General features: G+C 40.5%; 3 protein-coding genes across 3 annotated transcripts; 2 read left to right on the forward strand and 1 right to left on the reverse strand.

Moving 5' to 3' along the window:
• Positions 1–266: 266 nt before the first annotated feature.
• LOC134223429 (uncharacterized) lies at positions 267–20,421 on the reverse strand. The gene is given in 10 exon segments (XM_062702583.1): positions 267–559; positions 1,126–1,316; positions 2,328–2,687; positions 2,747–2,801; positions 4,150–4,258; positions 4,260–5,374; positions 6,490–6,686; positions 6,799–6,899; positions 19,933–20,151; positions 20,222–20,421. Coding segments are annotated over 6 exon segments (1,641 nt in total). The 5' UTR covers position 6,899; positions 19,933–20,151; positions 20,222–20,421; the 3' UTR covers positions 267–559; positions 1,126–1,316; positions 2,328–2,622.
• Positions 20,422–21,175: 754 nt separating this feature from the next.
• LOC134206064 (uncharacterized) lies at positions 21,176–23,425 on the forward strand. The gene has a single exon (XM_062681744.1). It carries the CDS (start codon positions 21,176–21,178, stop codon positions 23,423–23,425), a length of 2,250 nt encoding a protein of 749 aa, XP_062537728.1.
• Positions 23,426–23,534: 109 nt separating this feature from the next.
• On the forward strand, positions 23,535–26,982 carry LOC134206065 (uncharacterized). Its single transcript, XM_062681745.1, has 2 exons — positions 23,535–24,255; positions 25,043–26,982. The coding sequence occupies exons 1-2, from the start codon at positions 23,535–23,537 to the stop codon at positions 26,980–26,982; spliced, it is 2,661 nt and encodes an 886-aa protein (XP_062537729.1).
• The last annotated feature ends 225 nt before the right edge of the window (positions 26,983–27,207 follow it).

Genomic DNA, 27,207 nt, shown 5'->3' on the forward strand with positions numbered 1-27,207 from the left:
CACAGTAAAAAAAGTTGTTGAATATTACATCGAAATCGCTGCAACCAGTTGAATCCATCGATTGTTGAAAATCGCATACTGCGATGTACTCGTGAGCATTCTGTGTGATCTTCTAATTCGATGTAATTTCTACGATGTAAACCGAAAAGACGTAAACCGATGCGATGTGAAAAAGTAAACGTATACAAATACGATGTAATAGATTAACGATGTATCCCAGCCTCAAAATATGTTCTTCGGATAATTTCATACGAAAACAGAAAGAATTAATGAAAATACATTTTATTTATCATTTTATATGAAATGGATGTTTTTCAAATTGAATGTTCTGTTAAAATATTATTTCTAAATAAGCGTTTAGTTTAATTGTCAATGTCAATGGCTGGAAACGTGGAACGTCTGAAGAGTATACGATCCTCCGGTAGCACAGGGTTGACTCCTTTGTCCATGTTTGACATGTACTTCCAACGCAAGTTTGCTGGCCGATGTCCAATCATTTGCTGCTTCGAGATTCCTCTGTTTTCGCATGCGTCATCAAAGTACAGCAACAGAATGCTTCCTGGTGGATAGAGAAGAGTACTAATAAAAGTTTGAGCAACAGCAAAACACGAAATTGACGACGTAGACTTCGGCAGCATTTAATTAGTACATATTTACTAAACACAAAACCCGGAAAAAATAATCTCTTAATCAATAAGACTGCTTTTTACGACACAATTGGACTGTTAAGAAAATTACTTTGAGCTTTTAGTGGAATGTCTTCACTTATCATAAGACGAGCTTAATTATCCCATTTAATTCCACCACTTGATTGATACGTATTTCGACCTCAACAGTAAGGTCGTCTTCAGTGTCGACTCGTACTAGTCAAGTACGAGACACTGAAGGCAACCTTACCTTTGAGGTCGAAATACGTATCTGTCAAGGTACAATCAAGTGGTGGAATTAAATGGGATGGTACAAACTCGTATTATGACAAGTGACAATTGGACTAGCAACAGGATTAATATTTGATGAAAAAACCCCGATTATTCCAACTTAGCTATGTTTGCCTTTCTCGTGCTTTCTACTTTGTAGCTATATTTTATGATATAGCTCGTATTACACTATCTGGTTATAACTTACCCCGCTTCCTGTTTGACGTTAATTATCCGATTGGATAAACTTATGTCAAGCTTCTGTGCGCCTTCCGGTAGTTATCACACTGCTGGTAGTTAAATGGCAGCTGATTATAGAGTCTTCGTCTATGACGTCCGATCCATCTATCATCAGATCGTCGGATTATTTTTCTTATGGCGAGTGGCCCATCGAAATAGCTGCAACAAAGCACTGTCCATTAGCATATAATTATTCCATTTCATAAATGCGAGACGATGAAACCACATCTGGAGATGTAGAACTGACAGAAGAAGTATTCTCTGCCCGTAATCGCATAATTTTTCCATCTTTGCATAATTTCCTATTCATATAAGATAGTTATACAATTACAGGCAGTACTGATGTTCACTCATAATTGAAAGTTTGACATCTTGCCCCATATAGCAATTTCATCAGCAGACGTGGTGACGCTGCCTTAAGGTAAGTACGTGTGCATGATTCCATTTTATGTAGAGTAGTAGACTACTTACTATCGCACTTAAGTGATCGCAAGATCGAAATCGCTACAGGGCATCAAGCTTTAAAATTATTCTCGAATGACAATTTGAATCAAGGATGTAACAGTTCATTTAACTCAAGTTTAGCCTTACTCGTCAATATTTAGTAAGTTGATTCAAAAGTATAAGATTGCTAATGTCGTTCCTGTTCGCGTGACTAACATCTAGGTTACACAGGATTTTGTTTTAACACGATTTTTTTCCCTCGTATTTTTGATCGTGTGACTTCAATTTACCACCAAACTCTTCGCAACATCTCTCAAAAAATCCAGAATAAATCAAAGAAAAATCACATGATAATTAGTATACATTAAGCATTTAAGATGAGTGAAAAATGAGAAAATGTAAATCGTAAAAACAGAATCCAGTGTACTTCGACCTGGCAGCCAAAGTACCGGTACTTTGGTAAATTATACAATTGATGCTTGTTGAAGCATAATTTAGCAAAATAATTTAAATGACTACAGCGCCACTCGCGTTCTAGTACTTATGATTCTACTGTTTAGTAACTGCATTTTGAAGTTATCTGCCCGATTAACTCGTAGCGTTGTGTCAACTTCGTTTTAAATAATAGGCTACATCCTTGAGGAAAGTTTAACTTTTTTAAAGAAAAAAATTAGAAAAATGGTAGTTACATTGATTTGATGAATACTATTCGAAAATATTACTTACAAAAAAGTTTTTTACTCTTCCTGATATAAATGTATATCAAAATCAAAAATATGGGACGATTTAATGATCTGCATCCATCTTCTGCCAATTCATTTTGGTTATTTTTCCGATCAATGAAGAGACCATGCGTTGGTGTCCACCGACGATTGTTGCACTCGATCTTGAGCCATACGCTGGGTTCACCTTCATGAGGAATATTTGTAAAAACTCCAGAATTTTCGAAACTTCTTTCGGATATTTGTAGAAGTACACAAAGTATACAACCAACAGATGTTGAAACGCAGAAATAATATTGTCAGTACCTGATGTTAAACAAGTGTTTTCTGCAAAATGAAAACACTTCTTCCTCTTCACAGGGATCTAAAAAATAAGACATTTTAACAAAAAAAGAAAAACGAAATGACTTTAAAAGTACTTACGAACGGATACAATTGATGGAGATTCTTCACGCATAGGCAATTGCTCGTTGATATCCTGTGGAAAACAAAACAAAAAATGTTGGTCAATAAACAATATATATGTTATTATTTTTCTGGCGATCCGTTATGTGGCCGACAGGAGAGCTCGATTCTCGGTCTAGGATGTTATCTGGTGGGAAACATTCTTGGTCCCCTCTTTTATTCTATCCATTGTACTTGCCACGTAAGATACATACATTCTATTAGCAAAAGGGCTTGCAATTATTAACTGTGGAAATTGTAATAAAAGATTAAGTTGTAGGATGAGTTGGGAAGCAAGTCAAGTTTCAGTAAGAGGCTGTCCATATACCACGTGGACTACTTAGGGGAGGGAGGGGTATGGATAATGTCCAACGTGGTATATGCAAAGCCCCTAGGAATGTAGAACCACAGACAAACAGACATAACACATTGAACATTCACTCATCAAATTCATCGTCGTCAAACACTAACGACATCTATTGTTTTCGCTAAGTTGGGAAAATCATGAACCAGATGGGGGTAATGAGAAACCGTCAAACTCGAGCAAATCCGATGCGCGCGCCAGGATTATTTAAACTGACCAGTAAATCAGTGAACGATGAAAATTTCACGAGTGTTATGTCTGTTTGTCTATGTTAGGACCATTGAAGAAGAAGAAGGAAGTAGAATTGATCAGAATTGGTGTACACACTAAAAATTCAATGTTTTACGTGGTTTTACGATTGCTGAGAATAGCTGAGACGATTTCTCCGGTAAACGTTACGAAATTCTCGGTTAAAAAATATTTTTCAGAATTCCAGTAATCAATATAAGAACCCGGCGAGAATGATTAACAAAAATCTAAGCAAATCGATTCTCTGCAAATTGTCTGTATTGGCACATTATCAATCACTTAGGTGCCCGTCAGAGTAGACGCGAAGGGAAGCGTCCATACGGTTTGACAGCTCCTTATTATTGATTGTAATTCCTTTGCGTGTAGTTTTCTACTCTTCTTCTTCTTCTTATTGGCATTACATCCACAAACTGGGACAGAGCCCCCTCGCAGCTTAGTGTTCATTAAGCACTTCTACAGTTATTAACTGCGAGGTTTCTAAGCCAGGTTACCATTTTTGCATTCGTATATCATGAGGCTAGCACGATGATACTTTACTGCCCAGGAAGTCGAGACAATTTCCAATCCGAAAATTGCCTAGACCAGCACCGAATCGAACCCAGCCACCCTCAGCATGGTCTTGCTGTGCAGAATTTTTCCCAGCTGCAGAAATAAAAGCTAAGTGTGTAGATTCTTATGATCGGATAATATTTGTTTTTTGGACTGTCGCTTTAAGTTTGATGTGATTTTAATTCGGGAAACGAAACGCAGCCGTTGACAAATATCTTACCTCAACTGTGTGGATCAGTGATGTCGTGCTTTCATTCAATAACTTAGCTACACCTTCAATCACGTCCAAGTCGTTCGCATTCGTAAGTATGTGTAGGGTTTTTAAATAGTTTGGACACTTCAATGAGCTTCGTTTTTTTTTCTTTATAGTTGGTACTGAATATGTCAGCATTACAGCCTGTGGCTTTTTGGAAGTGGAAGTTTAACAATTCATTCCTTCGAATTGCTGGAAGCTCTTTATGCAGTGCTGTCAATGTAATGCAACTGTCGATCTTATAGCGAACAAACCCTTCTGTGCTGCTTAAAACATGTTCATCCAATAGTGATGTATACGTATCCATTCTTGTAAGAAGAAGCAAATGCTCTTTGTTGCAATGTTTCTTACTGTTTTTGTAATATTCAACCCTCACTCCTACCTTGCATTGACGTTTGAAACAATGTTTTTTACTTGCAACTTGGTGTTCAGATCTATAGGCTCTGTTCAAATACGAATTGTGGTTTCGGAGCTTATCAGCCAAGCTATTAGAACCATCACCGATTACGTTACCATCATCGTCACAGTCTCGTAGGGTCGGATATTTTTGAGTGATAGTCAAAGCAACTTTCTTTATGAGATTGAAGGGAATTTTTGTGCATATTATCCTGATTTGTGCAATAACATGATCCACGAATCTGTTGTAGTTCGTTTGAGAAATTCCTTTGTAACCAGCGTCAGGTTGACGCCCTTTCAGTTGATCCATAACGTCGTTTGGAATTTGTTTCCAATTTATTTCAAAGCGTGAAAACTTCATCGCTGCCGATAGTCCAGGTTCTTGTGTTGGTGGAATTTGTGTTTTTCCTTTCTGGTCGGCACCCTTGCTTGTAATAGCAATGCAGTTTTCCTCCTGTGCAGGAGAGTTTTCTACAATAATTGATGCGCCTGCATGCAACGATAATTGCATTTCGTCATCAAAGACACTATTGGTGACTTCAGCTGTTCCACACGAAGAAGCAATAGACGGATTCCGTATGATGATTTGATCTGCTGATGTAATCGATTTGCGTTTGTCCGGTACTTCTTCAACACCATACAAAGATGATTTTCGTTTGGTCAATCCAGAGGTACTCGGTATGGCCAGAGGGTCTTCCATTAGAAAAATATTCGATCCACAGGATTGGAGTGTTTCGCATGAATCCTCTTTGATAATGGAAGCAGCTGGTACTATTATCGAATTGTGTTGCGGAGTCTTGAAACGAAAACTTATCGTTAATGATATGTCGCTCGTAATGACGTCTTGTGTAGGTAAAAATATAGACCGTTCCGATAATTAAAAATACACAATGCTACGTTTAGACAAGGCAAGTGAATTGAGCAAGTCGCTTGAATCGAACGCGAACTGAACGTGTAAACACCTTAATTCAATTCACTTGAACGAAAAGAAAGTTAAACATGTTCAACTTTTGGCAAGTCAATTGAATTTAACTGAGTTGGTCAATTCACTTGCCCTGTCAAAACGTAGCATTCTTTCACGTGATGTATTACTTCCGATTTTTTTGCTTATATTAGGAAAATATGATGCTTTGATTTTGCTCAAATGTTTTTTTATTTGGACAAAATGGGTTATTTTTAAAACGTATTTTTTAGGTAAACTTCCTATAAAAAACGTATAACTGTTAGATCTATATTATTTTCAATACAGACGCATAAAAATGTCTGTCTTTTCGCATTAGTCAGAGATCTGGTAATACATTTTCATTTAAATTTCAAGTAATCTACTGTTTTATGGTTACATATGGCCTAGAATGTTATTATGTATTTTTAATTATCGGAACGGTCTATATATTCGAGCATACAGTAAAACGTAAAACTAATATCTTAAAATTAGTATTATTATTGTTTTGTTTTAAAGAGGTTTCAACCAGTTTTGGTGCGAAAATTCACTTTTTTTCTTCATTCCTAATAGTGTCAAACTTTCGTGTATACAAAAACTTAAAACAAATGTTTCGATAAATAATCTACACACCCCATTCGATTTTGGCGACATTCAGTTTTGGCAACAAAGTCATTCGATTTTGGAAACAAAACCATTCAAGATTTCTAAATCCGCGTAAAAAGTATCACAGTGTGTTCAGTGTCACAAGAAGTGAAGAATTACGAAAAAACTAAATTCATTAGATTTAAAAAAACCTAAATGTACTGACGTTTTATCCAAAATTGAATGGGATTTTTTATTATAACATGCAAAACCAACTATTGGTCAACTGTTGAATAAAATGTATGCGTTTTATCACATGATTTAAAATATGGCATAGTTTGAATACCCTTTTAGGAGTGCACAAACTTTTGGAAAATATTACTTACAAATTGTGCATTCAGAGTTGTCCTGCTCTCGTCATTAGAAGTATTGCTTTCGTTCGATGTCCACTTTTCGGAGTTAGTCAACAGCATAAAGTTGTATCCCTCAGATGATAATAACTCTAGTACCTCGTCCTCGACTATCATCGATCCGTCTATTTCTAAGACAAGTCTAGTTATATCCTTTTGAAAATGCGAACGGCCTAAATGGATGAAAATTCATAATTAGATAATTTCAAACAAATATATACAAAGTATCGTGAAGAGCAAGCTTTATCAAGAGATATATAGTTTGTAGTCTGGATACGATTTTACCTTTCTCTATAACTGTAATGATGGTAGGTTTACACTTTACAAACGATTTCCGCCTCTGGGCGTCACATATACGTATAAGTCGCGCAGGTGTGGTATTCATACTGTGAACAAGATGGAGAGTGGCTTAGTAGCAGTGTGCTAGATTTTAGACATAATCGATTCACATAATATCAGACGCCTTCCAACACATATAATGTGTTTTATTTACCTATATGCATTCGAAACTAAACTAAAACTAGGGTAACGGCAGGTATTCTGGGCAGGCTATTGCGCACCGACACACCTCTCAAAAACGGTAAGCATGCCGTAACTCATACTACGAGCTTTATCTTTTGATAAATAGTATCTTGATAAGAATGATGTTTGATCTCGCGTTTGTCAACATATTTTTTTGGGAAAATATAATATTCGAACTTCGACAAGATAATTTGATCAAGTGAGGAAGCTCGTCATTTGGATAGACTATTATAATTTTATGAATCACAATATAATTATTCATGCTTTTAGTTGCTATGTAATAGCCTATTCAGATTATGCCATTTATTATAATAATTATCGTGTTCAATATGAAAAAGGAAATTGAATATATGGAAAATGCCATCAAGTTACTCTTTAGCATGATATTTATTATCATAAATAGCGTCATCTGAATAGGCTATAAAATCTATAAGTTAAATTGTTACTAAGTTTGTTTGTATTAGGCAAAAGGAAGCGCAGTCCACTGTTGATGAAACCAAAAATCAAAACATCCCGTTCACCATATTAGTTTTATATTACGTTTTTATTATCGAATCCGAAGTAATTGTTATTTCAATTGACCACTTCACTATGGGGGATCCCCATACAAGCGAGCGGTCAAAAATAAAATTGGACTTTTAAAGTGATTTTCCACTTAGTTTTAGCTGTGTATGGTCGAAATAGCATGAATATACAATTTCCAACCCCCCCCCCCCTTTGGGGATCGTCTATGAATTACGTAATTATTTTTTTCATAGGTTCGATTAACGTGACAAAGCAAACCTATTTGGGAAGTTGAAATTTCGTGCGTTTTCTTAAGGAGAAGGAAGGGGCTGTACAAAACTAAGTTCAGCAATTTATGGACATTATGGCGGCGATCATGTTAAATGACATTAATTTCATGACATTCCGTGATATTTTTTGTTCTCACTCTCATGCCTCACAATTTGTATTTAGAACAATTTGTTTGACAAAGTACTAGGATCTGAAGGATCATAAAGCATTAAATGTTAATCAAATAATCAGAATTGAAAATAACTTTTGAAAAAGGGTATTAGCAAATTAGAAATCGCAATCCCATGACATTTTTACGTGTACAAGTTATTCAAAAATGAGATTAATATATTCTCAAAAATGTGGACATTCATTGTGGAATGTAAGAATGCTCCATTCTTCCGAAAAGCAAAATTCTTTTAATTTAAATAACAACACTATTTGAATTACTTTTGATTTGTTTTCATGATTTCTACAAGTTATATACAGCATCATTCTTTTTCTGTGTCAAGGTTTAAGTCTTCAATGATATTTTCTTCAATTCCATCAACGATGGAAGATGAGATAAATTCATCTAAAGTATTAGAAGATAAAGAACTTTTGAAAATCTTCAAATATTACAAAATTACGCATGGCATAAGAATAACTAAGTGAAAAATTTTTTCCAACGTCTCCTCGTTATCCAAATCGAGCTTAAAATGGATCTGATTCATGTAAGGCACGAAGGAAAATGTCAACATTTGCCTCTCTTGATCATTTTCTTGCATTATGAGTTCTAAATTTCTTCAACTGTTTATATTGACTTTCCGCTGGTTGTTCAGCCAGTGAACCTCAAAGTGTAGATGAGTGAATAAATATTTCCCTACCATTAGCCAGACATTCATGAACACTAGCAGGAATTTCATACGCTCCGTTCTAACTAAGATATTGTTCGTCTTTACTTTTGCAATAAACATGTCGGGAATTATTGATTCCAGGAGATTTATAAATATTTACATATTATGAAATCTCATATTTAGTTCTCCATCAGTAGCTAATGAATAGCTCAGAAAATTAGGTTTAGAGAATGACTCAAACCACTCAAGCCCCAAACGCATTTCAGCGGAATGGCGACGGAAACGGTAAAATTTGACAGGAAATATATGAGCGAACTGTTAAATCCTTCCGTTACCGTTGTGCTGCATTGCATTGGGGGTTTTATTCATTTACTCCTTTGAAAAGTTAATTAAATGAGCTCAAATGGTTATAAATAAAGTCGAAGTTATTACCAATAAATGTATTTTGACCATACCCTTTGAGCGCATAGTTCAGTCTGACCCATTTTCAATAGGAAACAATGGGACAGGATTCTGCGTCGAATGCAACTTGTTGCGAGCAAATCGGACACAAATAAGTGTCTAAATGGCGATTGCGTTCTTTTGCGCACATACATACAGACGCGCATGCACACACATACAGACATCACCTCAATTCTTCGCGCTGAGTTAGTTGATATATACCACTAGGGGTCTCCGGGCCTTCTATCAAACATTCGTTTTTGGAATGAGCATTAACCTTGGAGTACGAGAGAGGCAAAACACGGTAAAAACAAATGAAAAAAATCAGAGTGACTTAACTCTGTTAATTGCAAATACTGGCAAGAAATTCTTTCGGGACATTTTAGTCGAAGCTTTGTCCTTGATGTGTATCATAAAAGAACCTGGGATTCCTGAGGAAAAAAGTTCTTCACTATCAAAGTTGAAAATAGCGTCGTTTTTGAAAAATATTGCTTCCGCATTTTTTCAATTTTTTTCACAGTGTAACCATTAGTTTTTGCACACCATTTAAAAGCTTATACAATAACCTTTGTAATGATGTATTAACATTGAAGAAAAAACATTTAAAAAATATTTCAATAAATAGTTGAAAATAAAATATTTTTTCAGAAAATTTGCTAACTTTTTTACCCATTTCTGACTTTGCCACCTTATATCTTTGGAACTAGTGCACCTAGAGACTTCAAATTCAGAATTTCTCTTAATTAGAGTATTGACAATGGAGAGAAAATATTTTAAAATAATTCGGAAGACATGACATTTTCGATTAATGACCGCCCGAAATCCTATAGTGCACTTAGTTACGCTTCATAACTTATACAGTCGACCCTCCATGGAAGAAACCATCGATTAATAGAAATATCGAAATAAGCAACATTAAATCGTCGTGAAACTGTCCGATGGTGCCATCACAGTAACCCAAAAAATGTTTTTCAATATGGCACCATCGATATCGAGTCATATAGACCACGGTTCATGGAGAGTCCACTATTATATTATTGCAGCTTCTTAACTTCAACTATAAGTACATATAATGTGGTATATAAGTTTAAGATGAAATTATGAAACGGACAGTTTGGACTGAATAACATGTTTCCAAGCCCATAGTCTGAACGTAGTAAGAATCAATCAATCAATCAATTTGTCTTCATTATGAATTCCATGCTTTATATTCATATCACATGGTATGATTTATGCATAAGATAAATAACATATACTCACCTAATTTCTAGGGATCGCATGTTTATGAAACAAATATGTTTTTCCTTGATAGGTGTACATTTTAAGAGGTGTAATATCTGGAAGTTCATCCAAACCCACAAAGCCAATTTCTGGCACACAGTTGTCATTCATGATCGGGATTCCTAGTTCGGTCAGATAGGTGAAGCTTAATTTTTCACCGTACACAGCAATATTGTTGGTAGCTTCATTGAAAATTATTCCAATTATTGAAATAATATTAAATGTTTCTTCGAACTCATCATGGTCCATAAACATGCAGTATCCGGTTTTAATAGTAGTTCCCATGTATTTGACTGCATTTGAGTATTTGAAATTCTGTCCATTATGTTCAAACATTTCTATCATTTGTTTCTCGTTTTCGTCCAAATCTTCCCAGTTACGAACGTGGCCTTCGTTGATAATTTTTCACTGAATCTTTGTTTATTTATACTTAGATAAGCTTGCCAATACTGATGCTTCTCGCTGCATAACTTTAGTATATTTTGTAATTCCCCGCATGTCTGAGCGCAGTTTTAAAATATGAGTGCTTTCGTTCTCCGCTTAGTGTGCTATACTGTAAAAGTGGTCCATAGTGAAGTATAAGGTGGTGGTAATGTGCAAGAAAATGATGTTTGGGCCGCAGAGGAGTTATGAAAAGTGATGATCTTATCTCCAAATAGTGACATGTCTCAAGTTTCAGCATTGCTACTTGCCTCTCCGAGATCAAAGGAGCTGTCACTAAATCAGTTATAGATTTCAACATTATAATGAGCTTAAAAGCAGGATCATTATGAACCCTTTTGTTCCTCAGTAATAATAATGGAGTTATTTGTATCATGTGCCATATATCTGTGGCTTTGCTGGTTACACATTTCTTCTTGAAATTAAGGCATATTTTAGAGTTCAAGCCGAATTTCTTCAACAGATAATTGAGTCTACTTTGGAGATATCTTTCCGTAACCAACTTATTCTTGACGAATCGACGTAGTATTAGCATAATATCATGATTGAAACATCCAAGGAATAAGTCGTGCGCCAAGCAAGGTGGCATACCGTACTCAAAAAGCTGAAAATGCTGTAGTTCATTGAATATTGTTTTCTGTTTAACACCTTTAATTGGTTTTCCACCACTCAAACAGTCTTGTAAATCTTTTTCATATGCAACTTGGTGCCTCATTTTGCAGCTTTTCAGAGGAGCACGACGAAACTCTTGAAGAGTAGTGTAGCAATACCGCGAAAAATATTGTTGAGTTGAGAAATTTTCGACCAATCCAGCAATTTGATGTGTACCTAAAGAATTACGACAGCGATAATTTTCATCTAGTCTGTTACTTCTATGCTAATACATACCTAGATTATCTCCTAGCAAAGCAAAAATAGTCCCATAAATCAATACTTCTGTTCCATCAATGTCTATCTTAAGACCTTCAGTTTCTAATGTTTTAAAATCATCGATAAGAGTTTTGAATATGGAATCAACTCCGTAGAATTTCAGATCTTTCTCGTAACACAGCAAAGCTAAGAAGTTGTTTTCTGTTGTAGCCCTCAATACTGGATGCATGTTGCCGACGGTGTAGTATACTCCTACTAGCTTATGACGTGTCTTAGCATCACCCAAAGGATTCACAGTTCCAAAACCATCTTGGTAAAGAAATATATGTATTGTTTTAGGTTGTTGGTAAAATGTATTGCTGGAAAATCGGAGACCATCTGTATAGTTCGTCATGAAACCGTCGATTTTCTTATGTGTGGTAAAAAGTGACTGAGACAAACCGAATCCTCCGCATAATAGTGATTTCAATGTTTTTGCAACAGGGACATAATAAATATAACGGTTGCTATCAGGTGATATCTCTATTTGCACTGGTTCCACGTAGCTGAAGTTATTGTTGAAATATTTTCTTCGCATATGTTCAGATCGAAATATACCGTTCTCTTTATCAAATAATACAGTTCCAACATTATCTGACCCTAAGTCATGGAATATTTCATTGGCTTCATATTCCGATAGTTCGAATTTGCCAGCAAGTTTCGAAATCTTATGACGATTCATTTCTTCTTGACATGATGATAGTTCTGCCATAGCGTCAACAACTTCTTGGACAGCCGCACCCGCGGTGTGATGTTTGGATAATAACTTTAAAAATAAAGTTCCTAGAGAATTTGCTGCATTTAAGGTGTGCTGATTTACTTCGAAATCCGTCGGCTCAGGTTGATATTCCATTTCTACAGAGTTTGTTGGGCTGGGTGGTTCATTATCGTCAACAGTATCAAATTTCTTTTCTAATTGCTTATGATAATAGATATTATGTATTTTAAGAGCATTAGCTGTTTCAAACGATTTTTCCCTACACTTCAGAGGGCAGTACACAGGAATACCTGCTTTCAAATGATCTTTAAGATGCTTAGTCAGAACTAGGAAACTGTCATGTGAAAATAAACATCCAAATGCAGTACACTTATATTCCGAGTTTTCATGACCAGCTATATGTATGTGTGATCGTCCCAGATGTGATATGAAAGCCGAATATTTTTTAAAATTTATGTTACAACCATGGAGACCACAAGAGAAATGTGTGTTGAATCTGTGAATGCGCATGTGTCTCTGGTAAGTTGTTACATGGCCAAATTTTGCACCACAAAACTCGCATATTATATCCATCTGGAAAGTAAATTGAATTTATAATTGATTTCTTGAGCGTAAATGTGAATATGTACTGCCTGTTGAGGTCACAAGTTGTCTATGCTACAAGCTTTCTCTGAATAAAGATTATTCCAGAAGTTCCTTCTGAAATTCCTCCAGGCAGTACTGGAATCGTTCCACGAGTTTCTTCTGAAAATGCTGCAGAAGTCCCCCAGAAATTGCTTCAGAAGTTTCTTCTGGAATTGCTTCTAAACTTCTTGCTAAAATTGCTTTCATTGGAATTTCTCCAGGAGTTCTATCTAAAATTGATGCAGGAGTTGCTACTTGGATTGCATCAGCAATTCTTTCAGAATTCCTCCTTGGAGTTTCCCTTTGAATTGATCCATAGGTTCCCACTGGAATTTCCTCGCAGTTCTTTTATGCTACATTGCTACGTTTTGACAGGGCAAGTTAATTGAACAACTCAGTTGTATGTACTCAATAGACTTGCCAAAAAGTTGAACATGTTCAATTTTCTTGTCATTCAAGTTAGTTGAACAAAGGTGTTTACATGTTTAATGTGTGTTCAACAAGGGCCTCATACGCCTGTCACTGGAGAACAAAGCTTGTGTACTCTGCATCGAAGCTCAGAACCGGTGTTAGGGCGCAATCGTTAATGTGAACATGTTTATATTCGGTTAGTTACTGCAAATAAATTCTTTTTCGAGTCCCTATAATCAAGCAGGTATAGGTGGTAGAGAAATAGAAAATACTGTTGTTTACAGTTTAGAACCAAATCCAGATGTCGCACATGTTGGGGTAGGGATTCAGTGCTCCGCCTTCTCCCCCTGGTGTTCAATGCGAGCGGCTTGTTCAATTCACTTGCTATTTACAATTCAGCAGTTTACTTATGCTACGTTTAGACAAGGCAAGTGAATTGGGCAAGTCACTTGAATCGAACGCGAATTGAACGTGTAAACACCTTAATTCAATTCACTTGAACGAAAATAAAGTTAAACATGTTCAACTTTTGGCAAGTCAATTGAATCCAACTGAGTTGTTCAATTCACTTGCCCTGTCAAAAAGTAGCATTACACGTAAAATATCATTATGGAACGTACACACGGTCAAGCAGTTAGACCAACATTGACTCCACCTCTCGTTGGTTCAAACATCCATCAAGTTTTACCAACAGCGGCACAAACAATCAATTTATTCGACCAACAATATCACACACGAACGACCGAAGCGCCAACTTGAGCACCAACTATCGAAAAATATATGGGGGTTTGTGCAACTTCACTACATATGCTCAAACATGTTCGGCGAACCTGACTCCACCCCGACAACTCAAACCAAAATCAAACCGTTTTAATTTTTTCAAACCGAGCCGCCAACTGTCAAATGGTTGTTCGAACAACTTCACACACGCTCAAACAAAGCAGCAACCGAAGTGTTTTCTTGGGGGCGGAGTCAATGTTCGCCAAACTGCTTGACTGGTGTGTACGTTGCATTAGGCGCCTGCTTTGGCAAAAACATATTACAAATCTGAGGATCTTCCAGGAATTGCTCCAGAAGTTACTTCAGTAATTCCTGCAATAGATCCTCCTGCGCTGGGTAAAGGCAAATGCTGGGTAAAGCGTACCATTGGTACTTCGCGTACCTGAAGGAATAAAATAGACCCCATCTCGCGGTCCTTAGCCTCTTACCCAGCAACTCCTATCCCTACCTCCCCGCGGTGCTGGCCGGGATACGAGCAACCTTAAGGAAGATCGGGTAACCAACCCCGGTGGGAACTATGGTCGTATGCTGACAGGGAAAGGGGGGGGGGTTTGCTCCTCTCCGGAGGTGCAAATCTTATTGAGCGTCTGTTCTCCATGTCAGGATCGGCTCACAACAGCGTCTGTTCTCCATGTTAGGGGCGGCTGATCATCGTCCGAGTGCCAGCGAGGGACTCTAAGTGAAACTGTGCACCATGGTCCACCGGAAATAAGGAGGAATGGTCCTCCGGAAATTTAGGGGGTTTGGTGTCAGGCCCTGCAAGCCAGCCTTTCAAAAATCTTAAGCAACGAACAATCAACAAGAGAGTACGGACCGGAACCATCGGCGAAGACCACTGCGACGAAAAGGGACTAGCGATTGGAAACTCGGTTCGTGGAACTGCAAATCTCTCAACTTCATCGGGAGCCCACGCATACTCGCCGATGTGCTCAAGGACCGTGGATTCGGCATCGTAGCGCTGCAGGAGGTTTGTTGGAAGGGATCAATGGTGCGAACGTTTAGAGGTAATCATACCATCTACCAGAGCTGCGGCAACACACACGAGCTGGGAACAGCTTTCATATTGATGGGCGATATGCAAAGGCGCGTGATCGGGTGGTGGCCGATCAATGAAAGAATGTGCAAGCTGAGGATCAAAGGCCGGTTCTTCAACTTCAGCATAATCAACGTCCATAGCCCACACTCCGGAAGCACTGATGATGATAAGGACGCATTCTACGCGCAGCTGGAACGTGAGTACGACAGCTGCCCAAGCCACGACGTCAAAATCATCATAGGAGATTTGAACGCTCAGGTTGGCCAAGAGGAGGAGTTTAGACCGACTATTGGAAAGTTCAGCGCTCACCGGCTGACGAACGAAAACGGCCTACGACTAATTGATTTCGCCGCCTCCAAGAATATGGCCATTCGCAGCACCTACTTCCGGAAGGAAAGTCCGAAAGTCCGAAAATCGGAAGACTGCGGTGGGCCGGGCACGTAGCCAGAATGTCGGACAGTAATCCGGTGAAAATGGTTCTCGACAACGATCCGACGGGAACAAGAAGGCGAGGTGCACAGCGGGCAAGGTGGATCGATCAGGTGGAGGACGATTTGCGGACCCTCCGCAGACTGCGTGGTTGGCGAAGTGCAGCCATGGACCGAGCTGAATGGAGAAGACCTTTATGTGCAGCACAGGCCACTCCGGCCTTAGTCTAATAATAAAGAAATAAATAAAATCATGGCAGTAAATTGTACGTACTTTGGACTCCGCAAAACGCTCCGATCGAATAGAGTTCGCCGCCGTACCAAACTAACTATCTACAAAATCCTTATTAGACCGGTACTCCTCTACGGACACGAGACCTGGGCGATGCGCATGGAGGATCAACGCAACTGGGAGTTTTCGAAAGGAAAGTGCTGCGTACCATCTATGGTGGGGTGCAGATGGCGGAGGAGGCGAATGAACCACGAGTTGCATCAGCTGTTGGGGGAACCATCCATCGTTCACACCGCGAAAATCGGAAGACTGCGGTGGGCCGGGCACATAGCCAGAATGTCGGAACCAGAAAATGGTTCTCGACAACGATCCGACGGGAACAAGAAGGCGAGGTGCACAGCGGGCAAGGTGGATCGAGCTGGATGGAGAAGACTTTTATGTGCAGCACAGGCCACACCGGCCTTAGTCTGATAATAAAAAAAATAAATAAAATCATGGCAGGAAATTGTACGTACTTTGGACTCCGCAAAACGTTCCGATCGAATAGAGTTCGCCGCCGTACCAAACTAACTATCTACAAAATCCTTATTAGACCAGTACTCCTCTACGGACACGAGACCTGGGCGATGCTCATGGAGGACCAACGCGCACTGGGAGTTTTCGAAAGGAAAGTGCTGCGTACCATCTATGGTGGGGTGGAGATGGCGGACGGTACGCGGAGGAGGCGAATGAACCACGAGTTGCATAAGCTGTTTGGAGAACCATCCATCGTTCACACCGCGAAAATCGGAAGACTGCGGTGGGCCGTGCACGTAGCCAGAATGTCGGAACCAGAAAATGGTTCTCGACAACGATCCGACGGGAACAAGAAGGCGAGGTGCACAGCGGGCAAGGTGGATCGATCAGATGGAGGACGATTTGCGGACCCTCCGCAGACTGCGTGGTTGGCGAAGTGCAGCCATGGACCGAGCTGAATGGAGAAGACTTTTATGTGCAGCACAGGCCACTCCGGCCTTAGTCTGATAATAAATAAATAAATAAAATCATAGCAGTAAATTGTACGTACTTTGACTCCGCAAAACGCTCCGATCGAAAAGAGTTCGCCGCCGTACCAAACTAACTATCTACAAAATGCTTATTAGACCGGTACTCCTCTACGGACACGAGACCTGGGCGATGCTCATGGAGGATCAACGCAACTGGGAGTTTTCGAAAGGAAAGTGCTGCGTACCATCTATGGTGGGGTGCAGATGGCGGAGGAGGCGAATGAACCACGAGTTGCATCAGCTGTTGGGGGAACCATCCATCGTTCACACCGCGAAAATCGGAAGACTGCGGTGGGCCGGGCACTTAGCCAGAATGTCGGAACCAGAAAATGGTTCTCGACAACGATCCGACGGGAACAAGAAGGCGAGGTGCACAGCGGGCAAGGTGGATCGATCAGGTGGAGGACGATTTGCGGACCCTCCGCAGACTGCGTGGTTGGCGACGTGCAGCCATGGACCGAGCTGAATGGAGTAGAGTTCTATGTATGCGCAGGCCACTCCGGCCTTAGTCTGGTAATAAATAAATAAATGCCAATTAAGAAGAAGAAGGAAGGTTAAGAAATATCTTGAAAAGCAAGCAGATGAATTAATGCACCAAAATCCGTATTTTCAACTCAAATGTGAAATCTGTGCTGTTTTTCGCTAGCGAAACATGGTGATGATGTGTATTAGTGGAGAACACTCAACGGCTGCATGTATTAATCAACATATGCCTATGTGGTACATAATTCAGGCCTGGTGGCCTCACAACTGGATTTCAAACAACGAGCTCCATCGTTGTTGGCACTAGAGGCCGATAGCAATAGAAATTCGGGATCGCAAATGGGGCTTGGTCCGTCACACTTTACGTAAGGGCGAAAACAAAATCTATAAACAAGTATTAGACTGGAACCCAGCGGGACATCGCATCAGAGGCAGACCCAAAGGCTCATGGCGGCAAAGCCTCAATTAAGAAATAAAGGAAATCGGCCGAAATATAACCTGGCAACAGGTTAAAGCAATAGCTGAACATCGCTCAGAATGGAGATCTTTTCAGCCGGCCCGCCTGAGGTGCAATTTCAAGAAAATATTCTGTTCGGAATCCAAGTTTCCTTTCGGAAACCCAAAAAGGATTTTTTTTCTGAATCTCAAAAAGATTCCCTTTGGAATTTTAACTCGTTCCGGAACACCCGATTTTCTCGGAATTTCAATTCCAATCCAGACAGATTATTTACGGAAAGGATATTTTCCGGAATCTCAAAAGAATTTATTTTCGGAATTCCAAAAGAACGCTTCTTAGCCTTTCGAAATTTTAATAGGTGAATTTGAATATAAACTGAATCCACAACTGCCTATCGTGTCAAAAAACTAATTGATCTATCTAGCGCTGATTTTTGATTCGTTTAATAGGGTAAGAAAAGTCTAAAAAAATCTTATTTTTCAACCGTCTAAGACGAATTAAGTACTCTCCATTTAATTCCACCAGTTAATTTTCGTTATCTTTGCAGATACGTATTTCGACCACAACTGTGTGGTCGTCTTCAGTGTCTTGTACTTGACTCGACAAGTCAACAAGTCGAGTCAAATACGAGACACTGAAGACGACCAAACAGTTGTGGTCGAAATACGTAGCTGCAAAGATAACGAAAATTAACTGGTGGAATTAAATGGAGAATACTCAATTCGTCTTAGACGGTTGAATACATTCCACTAAAAGACCTTTATATATTTTTCTTATTTTTCACATTTACTCGCTGTAATATTATCAGTCACTCGCAGCTAACTCTTAAGCCCATAGTCAATAGGAAACAATAAGACAGGATTCCCTGTTGAATGCAAGCTGTTGCGAGCAAATCGGTGAAGGCAAAGTGTCCAAAAATGTGTGTGTCTTAAGACATCAACTCAATTCGTCGAACTGAGTTGATCGGTATATAACACTAATTGATCTCCGGGCCTTCTATAAGTTTGTTATTTATGCGAACATCTAGCCTTTCGGTACACTTAGTGTACGATATAAGCAAAAAACAATTATTCAGTGCAAAGGAATAAATCAATTCAATTCTATAAACCAATTCAGATTCCTACTCATGAAAACATAAATTTCAGCTGTAGCCCTTATAATGGCTAATTGAATTCGCATAAAATAATATGTGGAAACCCTTATAACCAATATTTGACTTATAACCTTTATGTGGACTTTCCTATTCGGATTGGAAATCGTCTTGACTTCCCTGGGCATAAAAATATAATAATCGTGTTAGCCTCATGATATATGAATGCAGAAATTGGTAATGGCCTAGAAACCAGCAGTTAGTAACTGTTGAAGGCTTAAAACACTAAGCTGCGAGGCGGCAATGTCCCAGTGGGAGATGTAATGCCAATGAAAAAGAGAGCACTTTCCTATAGTGGGTGGTTATAAACGCATATATAGTGGTACTAGTCAAAACCTCAATTTTTTTTGTCTGTCAGTATCCTAAAAACCCGTAGAATTCCGAAAAGTTTTCTCATCGGAATCCCCAAAATAGGTTCCACCCAAGTAACCAAAAGTTCCATTAAAAGAACGTTCGAAAAGCTTTTGATTATTTGGGAAGTCCAAATTCCAAAAAGATTCCCATTGAAATTCCAAAACGAGTCCCGTCGGAATGCAAAAAATTTTCTCGTAGGAGGATTCACGTCGAAATTCCAGAAAGATTCCCGTCGGGATGCCAAAAATAGGATTGCTGTCGGAATCCGAATAGGATTCCCGTAAAAATTCAAATCCCAGAAATACTTCCATCGCAATCCCAGAGAGACTACCGTTAGAATCCTAAAACGATGCTTATCAAAACATCAAAAGGTTTTTGTTAAAATCCCAAAAGGATTCCTGTCAGAATCCCGGAACAATTCCCATAGAACTGCGAAAATGTTTCTCATCCAGTTTGAAAGGAAAGGATTTCCGTCGGAACGGAATCCCAGAATTACCTGCGAAATCCTGCAACGAATCCCGGAATGCGAAAAGTTTTCTACAAAACGAACATCCGTCGGAATCCGCAAACCTGAAGGGATTCTGTCTCAAAAGGATTCACGACTCTCTTTATTCCCCACAGTCCGAATTCCAAAATAATTTTCGTCGCCGTCGGGATCACGAACTTTAGACACAAAGTGCCTAAAGTTCAAGCGATTTATAGGGCCACTAATATGCTGCAAAAAATAGATATTCACTGCATGTTAAAAATTATCTTTAAATTTTATTTGATATTATAAAACTTACCGGAAACAATCAAAGAATTGCCGAGCGCGGTGCTTTTCCACTCATTTGTTTGCCAACTGCTTGAAATATGGCGGCGAGGCACGCAGGCGACGTCTCGGTCAGCCAGCAGTCGACAACGTCAACATCTGAGCAGTGTTGCGGAATTTAAAAGTACATTATTAACGTATGTAAAGAAGCATAGAATCTGTGTAATTTTAAACAAACAAATTAGAACCACTTGGTTGCATTTGATTGTATGTAAAATTTGCGTATTATTTGATGTGAATATTAAATAAGCTCAATGTAATGGCGAAAACATTTTTCTTTCCTGTGTAATTTGAAGCCGATGTGATAAATCATAGAAATGATGTAATTTAGCATCTGATTTTTGCGTTTACATAGCTATTTTATTACATCAACATGGAATACATCGAGGCCTATTACAATTCTTTTTGCTGTGTAGACAACAACCTTCCGTGCACCATGTTTACGGTACTCGTCACTGAGTGGCGATACCGGCGTTTCTATCCAACTCCAACCCCAATCCAAAACAAAAATTTAATTCCAATCCAAATTTAATTCCAATTCAAATCTAATCTAAATGAATTTCAAATGCTGTAAAAATTCAAATCTAATCAAAAGCAAAATAAAATTCTATCTGTGTTGTTAAGCCTGCTGTTCGTGTAGGAAATCGCCCAACCCTGTCGTCTGCCCCTGCGTGGCCCTGTCGTGGCCCCTTGCACACCTGTCACATTGCGCGCCATTTTCGACTCCAGAACATTCGAAGAAAAAAAACGTATTTTTCAGTCTGTGAAAATCCATCAAACAGAATAGAACAAATAAATTTAAGTTTGTAATTGAGGTTAATCCGGTTCGTTTTATTTTGAGATCCGCTTGCGTTCCGTGTTCGGTCGTCGGTCCAGTCCAAGGCCAAAAACATTGGTCCTTCTTCGTCGGATAGTTTCGCGATCCAGAATGGAAACACTTGTGAAAATTCGGAATGCACAGATGGTGCAACTGAATGGGGAGCTTGCAGCAGCCAGAAAACTCATCGAACGGCGTGCGTCCTATAGTGAGGCAATGGAAAGGCTCGAGCAGCTCAAGGAACTTGCTGGAAATTTCCGGCGAACGCAAACACGCATAGAGGAAAGTCAAGACGATCCGGAAGCAGTTGCCTCGGTACACAATATTCGGGAAGAATTCAATACGGCCTATTTCGAAGCAAAAGACATTCTCGAGAGATATATTGCGGACACTAATCCGGACGAAACGGGTTCCTCATCGAGTGGCAGAACGATTGTCGACAGTGATATTCGGGAAGCGATAAAAATGCTTCTCAATACACAGCGTTCACTGTTGGAGGGTCAACAAGCAGCGGCGGTCGAGAGTGCAAATCGTGCGAGAGGAAACGTCAATTCTGCAGCAGGAGAACAGGTGTCGAATTGTGCACCTTTGAATGTGCGTCTTCCACCGATCAATGTACCAACGTTTACTGGAGATCGGAAAAGTTGGAGGTCCTTCAAGGATATTTTCGAGTCGACCATACACAACCGTAACGACCTCCGAGATGCATTGAAAATGCAGTACCTGTTGTCATACTTGGAAGGAAGTGCGAAGCAGCTGGTCAGTTCGTATCCAATTTCGGATGCAAACTACCAAGAAGCATGGGAAACGCTCACAAATGTTTACGACAAGAAAAAATATACTGTTTTTGCTCTTGTTCGTGAATTCGTGGACCAAGCGGCAGTTTTGACTGCAACGCCGGGGAGTCTACGTATGCTTGTTTCAACTTCTGACGAAGTCGTGCGACAATTGAACGCGCTTGGGGATGAATACAACACACGCGACCCGTGGTTGATCCATCTCCTACTGGAAAAGCTGGATAAGGAGACTCGCGCACTGTGGGCGCAACGCATCATTGATGAAGAGAACCCATCGTTTGAGGATTTTCTGAAGTTTCTTGACAACCGGTGTGATGCACTAGAAACATGTACGGCATTTGCGAAGAAGGCCACGGAAGTCACCAGAAAAGAAATCGTGAAGAAACCCGCGGCCGAGAAAAGGTTCCAGTCACTACACTCAACAGCAGCAGGAGAAAAGTGCGCGAAATGCTCCAGTGAGCATCCGTTGTTTCAGTGTGGACAATTCAAACAAATGGACACTAAGTGCAAACGTGAACTAGTTCGAAAAGCGAGGTTATGTTACAATTGTTTGCGATCCTCGCACACGGTGAAGTTTTGTGGGTCCAAATCAGTGTGTCGAAATGAAAACTGTAAGCAGCGACATCACACACTATTATGTGAACAGAAATGTGGCGACGAAGTGCCGAAGAAACCAGAAATCAACGGTGAATCAAAGCAGCCACAAGTGAACGAATCTGTCATCAACTCAATGGTGGCACATATTCCAGTGGAAGCGCAACGAAAGGTTTTTGTTCTACCGACGGCTATCATCCGCGTGCTGGGAAACGACGGCGGTTTTCTTGAAGTACGCGCCCTCGTCGATTCGGGATCCGAAGCATCGCTGGTTACGGAAGCCTGCGTTAGAAAACTCGCATTACCTCGTTCGAACGGAAAGTTGACTGTCTCTGGACTGGGAATGCAAGTAGCTGGCACAACTCGTGGCCTCGTGAAGCTCGTGATCGCTAACCGATTTGAAAACACGGTAGTTCTGCAAACAAATGCCTTCGTCATGGGAAAGCTTACGTCCACTTTGCCTTCACAACACTGTAGGGTGCACCCATCCCTAATGGACAAGCAGATACAGAATGCTCTTGCGGATCCGGGGTATCATCGACCGGGATCTATCGACATAATCTTAGGAGCGGATGTCTTTCTTGCTCTTCTTAAGCCAGGGCAAGTCAAGGACAACGATGGTTCTCCTGTGGCACAAAACACGATATTCGGTTGGCTGGTGTCTGGGAATCAAGCCATCTACTCGTCGATTATTCAAGCTAACGTCTCGATCATCAATCTCCATTTAGATTTAGACGTCAACCGCACCTTGCGGATGTTTTGGGAGCAGGAGGAAGTTTCGAAGCCACAGCAGCTTACACCTTCTGAACAAGCAGCTATCGAGCTCTTCAGGTCTACTCATGAACGAGACGAAAAAGGACACTTCATCGTACGACTGCCGTTCAACGATTCGAAGTTAGCCCTGGGTGGCGCTTTCGGCGGATGTAGAAAAAATGTACCGCCAAGTAATAGTACACCCAGCGGATCGTGATTACCAGAGGATCGTTTTTCGCGAAGGTGAAGATCAGCTGATTAAACACTATCGATTGTGCACTGTGACCTATGGGACTAAATGTGCTCCGTTCCTGGCGATAGAAGCAATGAAACAAGCAGCTCGAGAATATAGGCAAGTGTATCCTGAAGCAGCCCAAAGGATTGAGCTTGACACCTATGTCGACGACTTTTTGTCCGGCGCGACAAACGTTCAGCACGCAATGACATTGAAAACGCAGGTCAACGAAATACTTGAGTCCGCTGGTTTTCACCTGCGAAAATGGACCACCAATTGTCCGGAATTATTACAGGGAGTGCCAGCAGATGATCAACTTCCAGTTGAAGTAAAGCTGGCAGATCAACCGAACGTAGTGAAAGCTCTCGGAATACAGTGGACTCCTATGGAGGACACATTCTCGTACAATGTTAAGCTAAATCCGAACAACGTGAACACCAAACGACAACTTCTTTCGGATTCTGCCAAGCTGTTCGATCCGTTTGGATGGTTGTCACCTGTCACTATCAAGATCAAGATTCTGTTTCAGCAGTTGTGGCTCAGCGAATTGTCATGGGACGATCGGCTGCCTCCAGTAGTCGAACAATCGTGGATCGAGATTAAAGAAACTCTACATCAAGTCGAAGAAATACGTATCAATCGGTTTGTACCCAACAACAATGGAAGGATCGAGTTACATGGGTTTTGCGATGCGTCTGAGTTGGCGTATGCAGCTGTGGTGTACGTCAGAGGAAGAAATGAAGCTGGAAACATCACCGTCAATCTCCTGGCAGCGAAAACTAGGGTGGGGGGGGATAAGACGTATGTAAGCAGTGAGGTTAATATTTAATTATTTTACATATCTGCATATGTCCCTGAATATGTGTATAGAATTTTCAGCTACATCTAGTACCTCAATGAATAGAGGCGGAAGTAGATTTCTCTTAATAAAAAGCGAGGCTTGATATCACTCATTAATTATATCCGACAGAACAAGAAAAAAAGAGAGAAAGTTAAAAAGTCGACCGAGAGTACATATGTATAATCGTGCTGCGAAATTTCTCCTTCTTTCTCTAAACGTACTGCTTCGCATCTCTCGGATCGAATTGAAATTTGAGGGCCAGAAACTTGGCATTCTCTCGACGACGTTTGCAGTGAACGGTTGGAACAGTATTCCATCCGCTATGGATCGGCGTTTGTGGTTTGTGGTGAACACCAGCCGATTTTTTAAAACGCCGATCCATAGCGGATGGAATACTGTTCCAACCGTTCACTGCAAACGTCGTCGAGAGAATGCCAAGTTTCTGGCCCTCAAATTTCAATTCGATCCGAGAGATGCGAAGCAGTACGTTTAGAGAAAGAAGGAGAAATTTCGCAGCACGATTATACATATGTACTCTCGGTCGACTTTTAACTTCTCTCTTTTTTCTTGTTCTGTCGGATATAATTAATGAGTGATATCAAGCCTCGCTCTTTTATTAAGAGAAATCTACTTCCGCCTCTATTCATTGAGGTACTAGATGTAGCTGAAAATTCTATACACATATTCAGGGACATATGCAGATATGTAAAATAATTAAATATTAACCTCACTGCTTACATACGTCTTATTCCCCACAGCTCCAATCAAGCAAGTATCCCTACCAAGATTGGAGCTCAATGCAGCAGCGCTGCTATCATCACTGATGGAATCGATCATACAAGCATTGAAACACTTGAACGTGGATCCGTGGGCATATACAGATAGCAGTATTGTGCTCCAATGGTTATCCGCCCATCCCCGCAAATGGAAGACGTACGTAGCCAATCGTACATCGGCAATACTGGACGTGCTTCCACGTGATCGCTGGAATCATGTTGCAAGTGAGAAGAACCCGGCTGATTGCGCATCCCGTGGTCTTCTACCCAGTGAACTAGTGACGCATCAACTCTGGTGGCATGGGCCAAATGAATTGAAACATGAGGAACAATGGATGCAATCACCTTTGGAAACCATCGACGATGAGCAGTTACTGGAAACACGACTGTTGAAGGTATTTCAAGGAACGACGACTGTTATCAGAACTAACTACGACATCGAAAACGGCCTGCTAGAACGGCGATCGAATTACACTTTTATTGTGCGCACTCTGGCGTACGTGAACAAATTTTTGCTAGCGCTTAAGAAGGATAACGATAATCTCGAATCTGAACTTTCTCCAAACGAAATTTACGATGCTAAGGCACAGTTAGCTAGAGCTGCACAATACGCATCATTCAGGCAGGAGCTGGAACTATTGCAGAAAGGTAAGGAATTGCCAGCAAAAAATAAACTGTCAACCCTACATCCATTTCTGGACAGCCAAGGTACAATGCGTGTTGGAGGACGGTTACAGAATTCATCGTATCCATACGATGTGAAACACCCAATTGTGTTACCAGCTAATCACAAGGTGACTGAGCTCATGCTACGAGATATTCATCTGCGAAATCTTCATGCGGGACCAACACTGCTGACAGCAACAGTCAACCAAGGTTATTGGATAGTTGGACTTCAAACTGCTGTTCGTCGAATTGTTCAGGGTTGCACTCGGTGTGTACGACTCAAGGGCAAGACAGCAACTCAACTCATGGGTAGTTTACCTGTTCCTCGGGTGATGGGCACTCGAGCATTCACCCACGTCGGCGTGGATTATGCCGGTCCTCTGAAGGTTCATGCATCCTGTGTTCGAGGAGTGAAGACAACGAAGGGCTATATAGTAATATTCGTCTGCATGGCAACAAAGGCTGTGCACCTGGAGGTCGCAAGCGATTTATCAACGAATATGTTCATCTGGGCGCTGAAGAGGTTTATCTCAAGACGAGGCTACCCCAACGAGATATGGTCTGATTGCGGTACGAATTTTGTAGGAACAGACCGCTGGCTGAACGAGATACAAGTTGCACAACAGACGCATAACGTAGCAGTAAATCGGTTCCTAAGCAACTGTGGAATTAAATGGGTGTTCAATCCGCCTTCAGCACCCCACCGCGGCGGTATATGGGAGGCAGCAGTAAAGAGTGCCAAGAAGCATCTTGTAGCAGTTCTTGGATCAGAAGCAGCAACGTATGAGCAACTATCAACGGTTTTGGCGCAGGTGGAAGCGTGCCTTAATTCGCGACCGCTATGCCCCCTTTCAACCAATCCAGACAACTATGACGCGCTAACTCCAGGTCATTTCCTGGTTGGCCAACCGCTGAACTTGATCCCAGAACCAGACGTGCGTCATATTTCGGTGAATCGTCTGGATAAGTGGCAGCTGTTACACAAGCACACGACTAATATTTGGAACCGTTGGCGGGACGAATATGTTGCCAACCTACAACCTCGAACGAAGTGGAGGACGACCAAAGCAAATGTAAGAGAGGATCAGCTGGTGCTGGTCAAGAACGACAATGTTCCGCCAGCTCAGTGGGAGTTGGCACGTATCGTAAGACTTCATCCAGACCCTTCTGGAGTCATCCGTACTGTAACTTTGCGACGAGGGCAAGCAGAGTATTCGCGGCCCATTCAAAAGATTTGTGTTCTACCAACGGATTGAGGCAGTAGTGCCTCAAGGCGGGGAGAATGTTCGTGTAGGAAATCGCCCAACCCTATCGTCTGCCCCTGCGTCGTGTGGCCCCTTGCACACCTGTCACATTGCGCGCCATTTTCGACTCCAGAACATTCGAAGAAAAAAAAAACTATTTTTCAGTCTGTGAAAATCCATCAAACAGAATAGAACAAATAAATCTAAGTTTGTAATTGAGGTTAATCCGGTTCGTTT

This window comes from Armigeres subalbatus, chromosome 1 (genome assembly GCF_024139115.2).
Source record: "Armigeres subalbatus isolate Guangzhou_Male chromosome 1, GZ_Asu_2, whole genome shotgun sequence".
NCBI lineage: Eukaryota > Metazoa > Arthropoda > Insecta > Diptera > Culicidae > Armigeres > Armigeres subalbatus.